Source organism: Copadichromis virginalis, linkage group LG14 (genome assembly GCF_057382275.1).
Source record: "Copadichromis virginalis isolate Kocher_CV1m ecotype Utaka linkage group LG14, C_Virginalis_male_GT1.1, whole genome shotgun sequence".
Classification (NCBI taxonomy): domain Eukaryota; kingdom Metazoa; phylum Chordata; class Actinopteri; order Cichliformes; family Cichlidae; genus Copadichromis; species Copadichromis virginalis.
Window position 1 is genome coordinate 2,620,213 of NC_140631.1, and position 12,041 is coordinate 2,632,253.

At 43.0% G+C, this 12,041-nt stretch overlaps 1 protein-coding gene across 2 annotated transcripts; it reads right to left on the reverse strand.

Moving 5' to 3' along the window:
- Positions 1-1,489: 1,489 nt before the first annotated feature.
- LOC146693215 (tyrosine kinase receptor Cad96Ca) lies at positions 1,490-11,464 on the reverse strand. 2 transcript variants are annotated; one of them, XM_085479028.1, is made up of 13 exons: positions 10,953-11,464; positions 10,766-10,838; positions 10,608-10,695; positions 8,796-9,021; positions 8,512-8,650; positions 7,589-7,687; positions 7,035-7,195; positions 6,762-6,899; positions 5,557-5,668; positions 4,689-4,788; positions 2,930-3,029; positions 2,396-2,536; positions 1,490-2,111 (listed from the first exon to the last, which is right to left on the reverse strand). In XM_085479028.1, the coding sequence occupies exons 2-12, from the start codon at positions 10,779-10,781 to the stop codon at positions 2,429-2,431; spliced, it is 1,287 nt and encodes a 428-aa protein (XP_085335154.1). In that variant the 5' UTR covers positions 10,782-10,838; positions 10,953-11,464; the 3' UTR covers positions 1,490-2,111; positions 2,396-2,428. The 2 variants fall into 2 exon arrangements, with proteins under 2 accessions (XP_085335154.1, XP_085335153.1); XM_085479027.1 differs by having other exon boundaries at positions 1,490-2,536.
- Positions 11,465-12,041: the final 577 nt, after the last annotated feature.

A 12,041-nucleotide genomic window follows, 5' to 3' on the forward strand; every position in this document is an offset into this window, starting at 1 on the left:
TGATGATGTGCAAGTATTTGTCGTCCACACTGACAACAAGTTGACCAACACACAGGCTGTATAAGAGAAAGCTGTGTTTCCTAAAGAACCAGAGATCCTTCAATATGTGCAGCAAGTGTGCATTGTTATGGTCGTCTGGGGGGAGTAGCATCAGAGTTTGGATAAACTGACTGCAAACTGGTCACTTACTAAACTGTTACCCTGCTGGGTAATCCTGAGCCACTGCACCAGTTAGTGAGGAGGTAGTGAAGCGCCTTCAGACCGATTCTGCACCTCTGCCACAAAGACAGAGGTGAGTAATCTCTTATGAAAACATGCTATTGGTAGTCTACCCAGTAACGGCTCCTCTTGTTGTTACACCTTTCAAGTAATAGGAAAAAAATCATATTTATTTTATTTGCATATCAACAAAAACAAGCCACTTATCGGGGCCTGGAGCCTGGGGCTCGCTCGGGCCCCTTCGGAGGTGGGGTGCCCCCGGCCTCTCGGCCTGGGGCTCGGTCACTCAGGCACGGCTGGCTGCCGGCGGAGCTCACGGGCGCGTCACTGCAACTCCCCCTGGCTTCTGCTCCGCGGCTGCTGAGTGAGCCCTCATCTGGGACTCTCCTCAGCTCTTTCTGGGACAGTGGCGCAGCTGCCCCTCTGTTGGTCTTCCTTGGTCTCTTGTGTTCTGGGGGCCTCTGGATGTCTGGAGTTTTGATCTCCTCCATACCTGCTTCATGCCCTGGAGGACCCTCTAGCAGATCATTACATGAAGGAACCTTTTAAAAAAACAAAAAACAAGCTCGTCCATGCTCACAGGTGTACACACGGGTGATCACACACACAAACTACACCCTTTTTGGCTCCTACCTCAAAGCACACTGTGTTCTGTTGATCTTATGTGCTGCACAATAATGTTTAATATTTAGTATTTACTGTCATATTCCCATATATCATTGTGATGTTGTTTATTCTATTACTCTTGTTCTCTTCTGTTTGTTTTCTTTTTTCTTTCTCAGCAGGTGATCCAGGTGATCGATAGATGCATTTTTTTTTCTCTGCCCGTTCTGTTGGTTTTTGTCTTTTGCCCTTCTCCCCCGTCCCTCTTCTCAGCTGTTGTTCTTTCCCTCTTTCTTTCTCCCCTTCTTTCCCCCAGTCAAGTCTGTCCCGTATTCAGTAAGTGAAAATAAAATAAACAATAAAAGGTGAATCAAATGGACCATTACGGCAAGGCTGGGATGGTCAGTTTGGTAAAGTAAATCCGTTGGGCATCTTTCTTTGCCTTTAGACAACAATTCTGATGGCAAAAGAGCCAAACGGGACAGAAAAAAAAACAAACAAAAACAAGCCGATGAGTTAAACGTAGAACAGCATTTGGTCCGTCCCCCTTCACAGGTAAGTCTTCCTACAAATCTTTGTCTGCTTGTGTTAGTCTCAAACGTTTCCATTAATACAATTCTGTTCTGTCATTTATCTTTATGTTTGAGTCTTAAAAGCAAAACCAGGGACAAGGTCTGCAATTCAGCTGTTGCAGTTTATTCAGATGTAGCAATGTTAAGTGACCCCTGCTATAGAAATACATTAAAACTGGATTTTTTTATATTGGTTTACAAAACAGCAAAACAGAAAAGCTAAAATATACAAATGAACGCAAACACTGAGAAAGCTTTGAATAAATTAATAAAGAAATGCTATTAAAATACAGACATATTAAATAACGTACATCAGACATGTCAGACTGCTGAATGCTGAACAGCTCCTCCTGTTGGACTTTACGTGTGATCATCTTGTTTCATAGAGGTTCTTCAAACGTTGAGCCGAGAACATAAATGTGATCTAAAAACGTATGTATGTTGAATTTCGCACATTTTCTGCAAACAGTTTATGAAACATCCTTGTAAAGAAAACACAACAATTAGACTCCAGGTAACAAATCAGTGCACACTGAATGATTATGAAGTGAGGCTCTCTGTATTGCTTTCAAATAATCATTCTCAACTTTTCTCATTTAGTATTACTCAGGCTGCGTCGCTGCACACACTGGCATGATTCAGCCTTCAGTGGTCCCGTGTGTAGCTGGTAATGTGTCAGTATTTGTGTCTGTTGTCAGAGGAAGTTGAAGTGTGCGCCTGTTAGGATACATTCACAAAAACAAAGTCCTGAAATGTGACAGTCATCAGCGTACAGTCGGCAGACTGTGATCACACAGTTTGATTCTGTTTACCACAAAAATTGGTTTTATATATAAACTAATATTTTATATATGAAAAATAATATAAGAATATAAAAATACAGAAAATGAAAACCACAGGTATATATTTAAAAGAATCCTTTTTGAACAAACATGCACATTATGACTGTTGTGATAAGTTTTCTGCTCCTTTCATTTATTCAGCAGGAATTAAAAGCCCACCTGAAATCTGCACGCATGATTTAAAGTACCCGTTTAGAAATTAGTGTCCAAACTGACACTCGCTGCTCGTAAACGATTGTTTTCCTGAATTTCGGCCTCATCTGTCACCACCTGCTCTGGACTCTCCACATCCACGTAGTCCTGCAAAGAAGAACACAGTTTATCTCACACATGTTTGTCTATCTGCAGGTTCAAACTGGGAGAAAGTTCAGAAAATAATCTCTATAAACACAATTCAACTACATGTGGGTGCATTTAATAACCAAAACACGATGAAGCAAAAGCTGAGTGAAACTCAAACGTTACCTTTCTGTTTGACTGAATTCATTTCAACAGAATTATCGCGTCAGTGAGTATTTAAGACAGAGAGACTGAGGAGTTTACTCTGACAATACTGTGGAAACACTTAATATAGTCGCGTTTTTGTCAGGATTTTAATGCTGTGTGATGAATATCTCAGCACCACAAAGGCTATGCTGTGATGTTTACAGATCATAACAAAGAGAGAAGAGCTTAAAACATGCTGCTGCTTACCGCATCGTTTTCCATGATGCTCTCCAGCATGCAGACGATGTCTGTGAACGAGGGCCTCAGGGTGTACGGCTCCTGCCAGCAGTCTCGCATGATGTGAAGTCTGTGAGGTCAGAGGCCACTCAGTGATACACAGTCCATGATTCTCTATCATAGTTACTATCATCCTGAGGTATAAGAGGATGGTACATAAGGAATGGTGCGGGACTGGCACATGAATGCGACTCATCCAGTTTAGATATTGATGGGGGGACGAGTTGAACCGAAATTAAGCTAAAGGAGGAAAAAGGTCGGAAAGCTACGTCCAGCAGAACACAGTCGCTTTCAGTTTTACTTTGTGAGTCACCTACACACGTGTTCTGATGACACCTCCCCCTCCTAAACACACACTCCCATCACAAGCACAACACACAAAAGACATGATTTTGTTTTTCTGAGCATAACTTCATTAAATATTCTCCTGAAAACAAAACTCTGTATGAGCCATGAGGCTCGACAAAATGCTCCTGACAGCGAGCCTCTTTAGTAAACGCAGCAGCTTTTTAGCGGTTTTACACAGATGTTGATGGGTCTTTTAGATTTCTGGCAAGCTAACGGGATCGAGGTGTATTCCTACCTTCCTTGGGTGAGGCTGACTCCCCCCTTTGTTAGAACTCTCTCTGCTTATTTGGCCGTTACAATTAGCCAATCAGCCTCCCCGGTGTACGTGCACCTGCTGTTCGTAACCTCTGGTTTGCACGAGCGATCTTGTTCCTTCTGCAGCTTGTTTTCCAGCTGTTTCTTTGCGTATGACACTTTGTCATTTGCTGACTGCGTGTCATAACTGGCCGACTGTGCCTCGTGTGTCCTCCTCTGAGTTCTACCAGATATCTTTGATTTGACAACAATTGTTCTTAAATTTTGGATGTTGATGTTGCTGCTCGCCTGCTGACAGGGACACGCTGGCTGCCCGTCCGTCTTAGAATTGACTTTAAAAGTTTGTTGTTCTCCTGGCTCCTACGTACCTCTGAGCGTTTGCTGTCGTGGCCCCCAGATTATGGGATACGTTGGCCCTCTGTATTAGACATATTTACATCTCTTTTAAAAACACATGTTCTCTGAGGCATTTTAGGAAAAACCAGCTTCTGGACAGATTTAGTCAGTTTTTTGGTCACTTTTAATCTTTGTTATTTCTTTAATTGTATTTATTATCTAATTATTAATTCAAGTGTATCTTTTATTTAATTATTTTATTATTATTTAATTTTCTTTGTCTGATTAATGTTTGATTTCTTAACTTTTATCTCTGTTTTTACTGGAAAGTACTTTGGTCAGCCATGTTGTTTTTAAAGTAGAAATAAAGTTGGATTTTTTCTGATTTTCAGCAACAGTTTATGTGTTGAATATTGATGCTATGATGGCATGTTGTGTTCTTTAAAGCAGCAGCTTCAGATTTGCTCTGAAGTCTCTCACAGTGACACGTGAGCATTACTCTGCTAGAAACCTGAAAGCTGATGTTTGTGTTTCAACAAAGCTCAATGAAACCTGCCTCTGAGTAACAGCTGATTTCATTACGAGGATGATTCTTCTGTTGAGAACAGCAGTATTACTCTTTACTGCAGCAGAGTACACATGTGCGGTTGCATCACGAAACATGAAACGTGGCACGGCCTGCTGAGGGACCCACTGTGACAGGGGGGAGCTGTTTTCAAAATGAAGAAATAAATCTAACTTAACTGACATATATCAATAACTAATATACCTAAAGGCAGTTTTCACTTACATCTCTGGTCTGCAGCCTTCCGGGTTTGTGTTTTTGTGACCCATACAGATGTGGTACACCACTTGCTCTGATGTCTCCAGGTTTGGATACGGCAGCGTACCTGAAAATGTATTCATATCACAATTTCTCTTAAAGTGGATTCTGTCACTGAATATGTGCCCAGAGCAGCAAATATCACTGTGTAATAGAAATCCCTGTGTGGGTGTGGACTGCAGACTTTTAGTAATTTACAGTAAGACAGATAAAAGTATCCAACTCATAATCTCTACAAAGAACCGTACAAACACTGCAGGGTCCACGAGTTATTAATACACTGTAATTCAATTCAGCTGTATTTATATTGAGTCAAATCACCACAACAGTTGCCTCGAGGTGCAGCTATTGCAGTTGCACTGTAGACTTACAGGACAGCTAACGTTTTAAATGTCATACGACTGAACTGGAGAGCGAAGTCAGACAAAAGTAGGACGACAGGATGCTTCAGTCACCCTCTTCATGTGTTTGGATGCTGGTGACAAGGCGCCAGGTTTCCACCTCTGTTCAGAGATGTACTCGTAACCAATGACACAACTTTCCAGAGTCAATTTATGTTTATATTTGTGCTTACATTAATGTTGTGTTATTTCATTTCAGCACTGCTAATACACTGTGGCTGTATCACGGTAGAGGAAACAAGCTTTTAATTTCTCCATTTTATTCTGGCCGGAGTGAACAGCGGCCCGTTGTAATGACTTTCAACCAAAACACGGAGCCACCACAACACAAGGCCGCTCTTCAACAAAGAGCACGTTTGGAACATATTACTGAACAAGTAGAGGAGAAGTCATGATTTCCAGTGGTCAGAGAGCAGCCCAAACCTCCCACTCACCAAATGTCTGCATCTCCCACAGCACGATGCCAAACGCCCACACGTCTCCCTTGTAGCTGTAGTAGTTGTTCTTGAAGTACTCTGGGGGGTACCAGCGCAGGGGTACACGTTGCTGCACAATTTACACATGATGGAAAAAGTGATTTCACCAAAACTTGAAGGTGATATTTTCAACTATGTCAGTGGGACAATTTTAGACATCTAAAAAGATCGTGGAGGAAATGCACGACACCATTACTGCTGGTCTTTTTCTGCACCACAGTTTCCTGTTGAAAAGGATGTTGCTAAATCTCCTGCACACGTGCAGTAACACAGAAGCAAAGTCTGTTTCAAACTGGGCTCAAAAAGAGTTCACTACATTTGTAGCTCAACCAGTAACAAAGGTCATCCTATCACATCAGGTCGGACCAAACGTGAGATGCAGTTACACTTTTTGTTTTTGTAATATCCAGGTTACATTTGAAAGTGTTGTCCTGAAGCACTTTCAGTCAGGACCACTTTAGCTAACGAGAGATCCGCGGTCATTTAGATTTGCTGGTGTGGCTCATCTCTGGGACATCCCCGCTCTTCCATGTGCACACATCGAAAGCTGGAGGTGGGGAGAGGAACAGCAGCAACAAAGCAAGGCACCAGCAACTACAGACAGTGATTAAGTCAGAAATTACATAAAAGGAGAAACAATGGCGGAGGAAGGGGGTGCGAAGCGGCCTAAAGACACGCAGTAACTGTGGACGGCTCCAATAGCTTGTACAAAGGCATGACTGGCTGTAACTCAGGATGTGGAGCAGGTCATCTGCTAAATATAAACACCAAATATCCTCAGGCAACATCTGACTCAAAGATTCTCTCCTGAGTACAGATGTGTGCACACGTTGGACAGAAAGCACTTCTGTAGAAGCTCGTATGAATGGAGCAGAGCTCAATTAGGCTGGTGCTGAGATCAGCTGATGTGACGGTGGCTGACTTTGTTCAAACTCTGCTCAAACCTCAAACATGCATTGATGTTACAGTGAGAGTGAAACTACAGCGCGGGAGCAAAGCTGGAAACGTTTGGGTCACTTTGGATTCTCACTGGGAATCAAACACGAACGGAGGACGTGATCATCCACAAATAAGATCAATGAATTTGAAAATGTGCTGCAAAGCTGTTCGGCAGTCCGAGGACTGTGAGAAAAGGATGCTGTGTGTGCGTACTGCGATCTTACACGTGGGTTTCTCCAGCGACTGCTGCGACGGCTCGCCATTCGCGTCAAGTCTCGGGCGAGACCAAACTCGGCCACTTTCACCTCCCAGGGAAACTTGTTGACCATGACATTCCTCAGAGCCAAGTCACAGTGAATAATCTGCACAGAGAACCAACAACATTAATGCAAAATGTAAACACAACGATAAAAAGTGTGTTCAAACTGTCAAAAACAAAAGTCACACTGGGACAAAGTGGGACCAGTATATTTCCTATCAGTCTGCTATGCTCTTACCATTTTGGAGCGCAGGTGCTGCATGGCTAGAGCAACGTGGTACGAGGCAATGGTGAGGAGGCTCTGCAGCTCAGGGTCAGTACTCAGGTGGGCTCTGTTGGTCTGCAGGAAGGTCCTCAGAGTGCCGTAGCTCACATACTCCATGATCAGAATGTAGGGCTCTGCACAGAGAACATCCCAGTCAGAGACAGAGACGTAGGGCCTTACAGAGGGACACGCCTCCAAGAAGAATGCAACAGACGTTACAGGTTAGTTCGTAGTTACAGGTTAGTTCGTAGTTACAGGTTAGTTCGTAGTTACAGGTTAGGAAAGGGGGGAAACTAAGCATATCTGTCGGTGTGGAGGAAGATGACAAACAAACTGGTTCTTTCTACTCTACCTGAGCACTCTATAAAACATTTACCTGTTCATACAAGCACTTTTTCATGGTTACGTGCTTTTTGGCATGCAGACTGGAGCAGCCAGGGCTCAAACCAACAACCTTCTGATTAAGAAGGTTCCAAGCCGCTCTACCTGAGCAGAGAAACAGCAGTCTGTATGCACATGTTCATCACCTGCAGTGGTGTTCCAGTCCAGTAACTGGAGGATGTTCTTGTGGTGCATCAGTTTTCTCATGATGGAAACCTCCATGTCCACGTGTTTGAGGCGGACGCCTGAGGTAGAGGAAGACACAAAGGTCAAACCAAAGCCCAGATGTAACTGGCTAAATCAAAAGGAACGTATTCAGTTTTGTACTAAAGCTCAGCATGATTCATGTTAAAAATAATCCTCATTATTATTCTTGTCCTGACTCTTAGTTCAGCACCTGAGCTGAAGTGGTAAACGAAAAAGACAACAAAGAATAGTCGATGGATGCTAAAACTGTAGCTACAGCTGAGAGGAGTTGCAGATTCAGGTGGTTAGCCTCTGTGAGCTTGTCTCTGTGGGCAGCTCCTCCCACTTCCTTTTACAGTATTGAATGCATTGTTGTTATACGGCAAAACTTATATTGTACAAGATGAATTTGGTGCCATCAAAGTTCTCCTAGCTCGTCTCAGAGCTGCGTTTGACGTCACTGGTCACAGCATTTTAGCAATTTCATGAAGTCTGGAATCCCACAGGGTTACGTGTCAGTGCTTTTACACTACACTCGCTTCGTTTTTTTCAGTGCTAACAGTAAGTTATGGTCGGGGCTGTAATATTAACACCGAGCGCAACGTCAAAAATGTATGAAATGGCTCAGACCAATTTGTTTTTCAGGAATATTTGATCAACCAGAGCGATGACGTGTTGCAAAAACTGCATGAAAAATGTAAACAAACGTGAGCTTAAAGATTCCCACTAATTCTACTTAAAAACAGAATATTTGAACATCATTATAGGACAGCTTACAATCATTTACTTGGATGACAGTTTCCTTCTGCTTATCATGTCAAGTACTTAATTACTGCTTTCAGGGATGCTCCGCCTGCAGGCAAACCTCCAGCCATGTCCTTACCTTCCTTGCTGATCTTACAGGTGAACATGCTGTGGCCTTTACACGTCCCTCTGGTCATCCTGGCCTGGTAGAAGACGCCCTCCTTTCCTGCTTTGATCAGCTGCAGAAGGTTCAGGTCTGACTTGGTGAAAGGAGGATCCTTGAATTTGAAATAGACCCGTTCGTACATCATCAAGGTAGAACCGCACCAAACAGAACATGTGAAATCTAAATCTATCATCATCTGAAGGTTCATCTTCTGTGTCTACAGCAGGAACACAAAGATATCTGTGAATCAGCGCTACCTGCTGCAGTTGCTGCAGACCTTTCCACAGCTTCTTGGACGGAGACCTGGCTGAAGTGCTGGGTCGGAGTGGAGATTTGGGAGGAAGTTCCCGCTCCTCCTCCTCCTCCTCCACCACAACTGGGATCGGCCTCGCAGGTAAGAGGGGAGGCTCTACCCGAGGCACAGCACTCATCAGCATCTTGTTCTGCCGGAGCAATCTGATTGTCTTGAGAGCGGATCGGTATCTGCAAAATAACGTAGACAGTAGAACAGGTAACACCGACCCAGGTACGGAGGCGAAACACTCGGCTGCCCTACTAAACCAGGAGCAGCAAGTCTGACGACACACAGTTTGGGACTCGGAGCTAAACTGTGTAACTGTAAGTGACACTGCACATAAACCAAAGATCCAGACATCCAGTCTCTTCCACGTGTCCTTGTCAGTGTCATTGGGGGTGGAGCCTATCCCAGCTACCACAGGGTGAGAGGAAGGTCACGCCTGGGACAGGTCGCCAGTCTGTCGCAGGGCTAACACAGAGAGATAGACAACTGCTCATATTCACACCTATGGGTGATTTAGACTCACCAGTTAACCTGAACCCACTAACTGCATGTCTTTGTGCTGTGGGAGGAGCCAAGAGAACCCACTAACTGCATGTCTTTGTGCTGTGGGAGGAGCCAAGAGAACCCACTCAGACACGGGGAGAACACCCAGACTCCACACACTCCCAGCCAGACAGCGCATTCAGACCCAGGAGGCAACAGTGATAATATTCCTAACCTTAATGAAAACAAATCACATTTATCTAGAAATACATTATCTATAAACAGATCACCGAGTCTTGGGAGCTTTATTCTAAAAAAACGAGCTAAAACTGGTGGTTGGATAACACAGACATGAATTCAGATGGAGGCTGCAGAGCTGACCCTGACTCAACATTCGTTTTGAATAAGTCAGTCTTTTGCTATTATTTTTCACTTTTCCACTTTTTGTAATGCACCATCATTTTAGTTGGTAACATGCTGCACAAATAGAAATGTTTTCAGAATAAAAGAACGAGGAACAGCTGAGAACAGCTGGCCATGTGTTCTTTTTGGCTCATTTCAAAACAGCGACACGTTTGAATGGGATTGTATGCTAATACTGAAAGATAACATATGACGCCAAAATATTAGAAACATCTAACAAGGTGCTGTATAAAGTAGGTCCGTAGACATCTGTATTATGAGTCTATGTTAACACGATCTCTTACAGTGGATAACATCTGTTTTTGGACCTATGGCGCTATGCATTTATTATAATAATAATAATAATAATAATAATAATAATAATAATACAAAGGCTGAGCAAAAAAACTAAATTCATCTTCGGTGTTTTCACGTTCTACTTTAAAAGTACATAAACACTGAAATCTGAAGACTGCAGATCTCAGGAAATGAGACGATCAAAGAAGAACATCTCACTTTTGTAAAAAGGGAAATAAACGTCTACACCAAACTTCACACAGCAGGTGAGAGGTACATTTCACAAACAAGCAAAGACAAACTTTAAGGAAACCGTTATAGCGGTTAGCATCTGAGCGGCTCATTCCCTCCGTGAAGCCAGTGTGGCCAAAAATGGGCTTTTATTAACGTCTGATCTTATAATATATTCACGCTAAAGTACGTGAAGGGAAATTGTTATGTTTTATTTAATAATGCTGCTGTTACTGTTGCAGCTTTGGTGAGGACAGTCAGCTTAATTTGAACATAAAATGTAGCAAACAGACCAAGTGAGACTGAGGTCACGTCGTTAATAAAAGCCTTTTTAAAGAACTTCAAATGGACTTACTTTCTGATGCACACGGCTCCCAGCACTGTGAACACCACGATGGTGAAGGAGAGGAGACCGCTGAGGGTGTATACAACGGAGTAGACTTCTGAAAGGCCACAAATAAGTAAGTCTAAGATTCACGAGCTCTTACAAAGCGTCAAAGCCTCAAAGCTCACCTGAACAGTTCGCCATGTCCTCTGCTCAGTGTTTGTTTTCTGGCACAAACTGGTAAAAGAACATCAGGCTGGTCTGGAACAGCGATAGGAAGAACGTTTAGAACGTTTCTTTTTATAGAGCTGATTCACTGAAGCCCAAAATACAAAGAAAGCACAGGAAGAGAGTAACTAAATGAAAAAGCCCTACCTGTGCTCTGTGACAACTTTGATCAAGTCCATTCTTCTCGCCTAAGCCTGCCAGTCAGACACCAGACAGTATTTATTCTGCTCGGTCCCACTTAAAAATTCAAAAATCCGCCTTGTGCTGGATAAAATGTCTGACCCGTGTTGTGTTCAGCAGGAGCTCTCACAGTACATCAACCACAAGACAATCAGAGGAAATGAAGTGAAGCAGCAAGTGGTTTGAGATGCGCTGTTTCACCTCACGCTGATTTCTAGAATGAGTGTGAGTCCACTTCACACTAAACTGTCTTCATGTCAGCTCTCCCAGCTCACGCAGTAACGCTGCAGATGCTCGGTCAGTTTGTAGAAGTATGAAAGTTCCTCAAAAAACTTTAATCATGCAAACTGTTTTTTTCTTTTAACTCTTTGGTTTACCCCCGCACCCTCTCATTAACCACAGTGGAATATTATTTACTGCAGCAAAAATAGAAATACCACAGTACTAACGACATAATCTCAAGTTAGACTCGAAGACGTTATCTGTGCAACTTACAGTAACAATGTCATGTAGAGGGGCTCAAATCAATGTAACAATGTTACAGTGATTATTTGATGGAGCTCGTTTTAAGCACATTATTTACTGTCGGGTAGTTTATTGTTCTGAAAAATGACCTCACTTTAATGTTTAAGGACAGCTTTCATAAGCTTGTTGGGGCTGCCAACAGAAAGAGAACCAGAATCAACAGGTCATCTAAAGTACAAACATTTTAAATTTAATCACACCCAAAAGTTAATCTAGTGTTAAGTTACCGACTTAAACACACTGACGCAGTCATTTTCCACGTCCAACGTGTGACCAGTCACAGTCTCTCTGCTCTGACACTAAAAACTAAAAATGTCAGTCAGGATTAGGCGAGAGGCGGAAAAGCCCCTGACTGGTGCGCAGGGCAGAAAGAGTAGCGCTGTTTAATTCGGAGAAGCTGCTGCAAAGCCCCTGTGTGTGGTTTCCTCTCTCGTCTGTTAGCTGACTGCAAAACACCGAGGAAGGACAACAAAGGTCAACAACTGTTTTAAATTTGCTGCACTTCTTCGTTATGACGAGCACAATCATGTA

Bases quoted from the DNA above. Each gene is read 5' to 3' on its own strand.
- LOC146693215 (XM_085479028.1), bottom strand. The intron at 8,651-8,795 runs GTAGCGCTGATT...TTCAAATTCAAG, and splicing joins GTCTGCAGCAACTGCAGCAG to GATCCTCCTTTCACCAAGTC. The intron at 4,789-5,556 runs GTGAGTGGGAGG...ATACATTTTCAG, and splicing joins GTGGGAGATGCAGACATTTG to GTACGCTGCCGTATCCAAAC.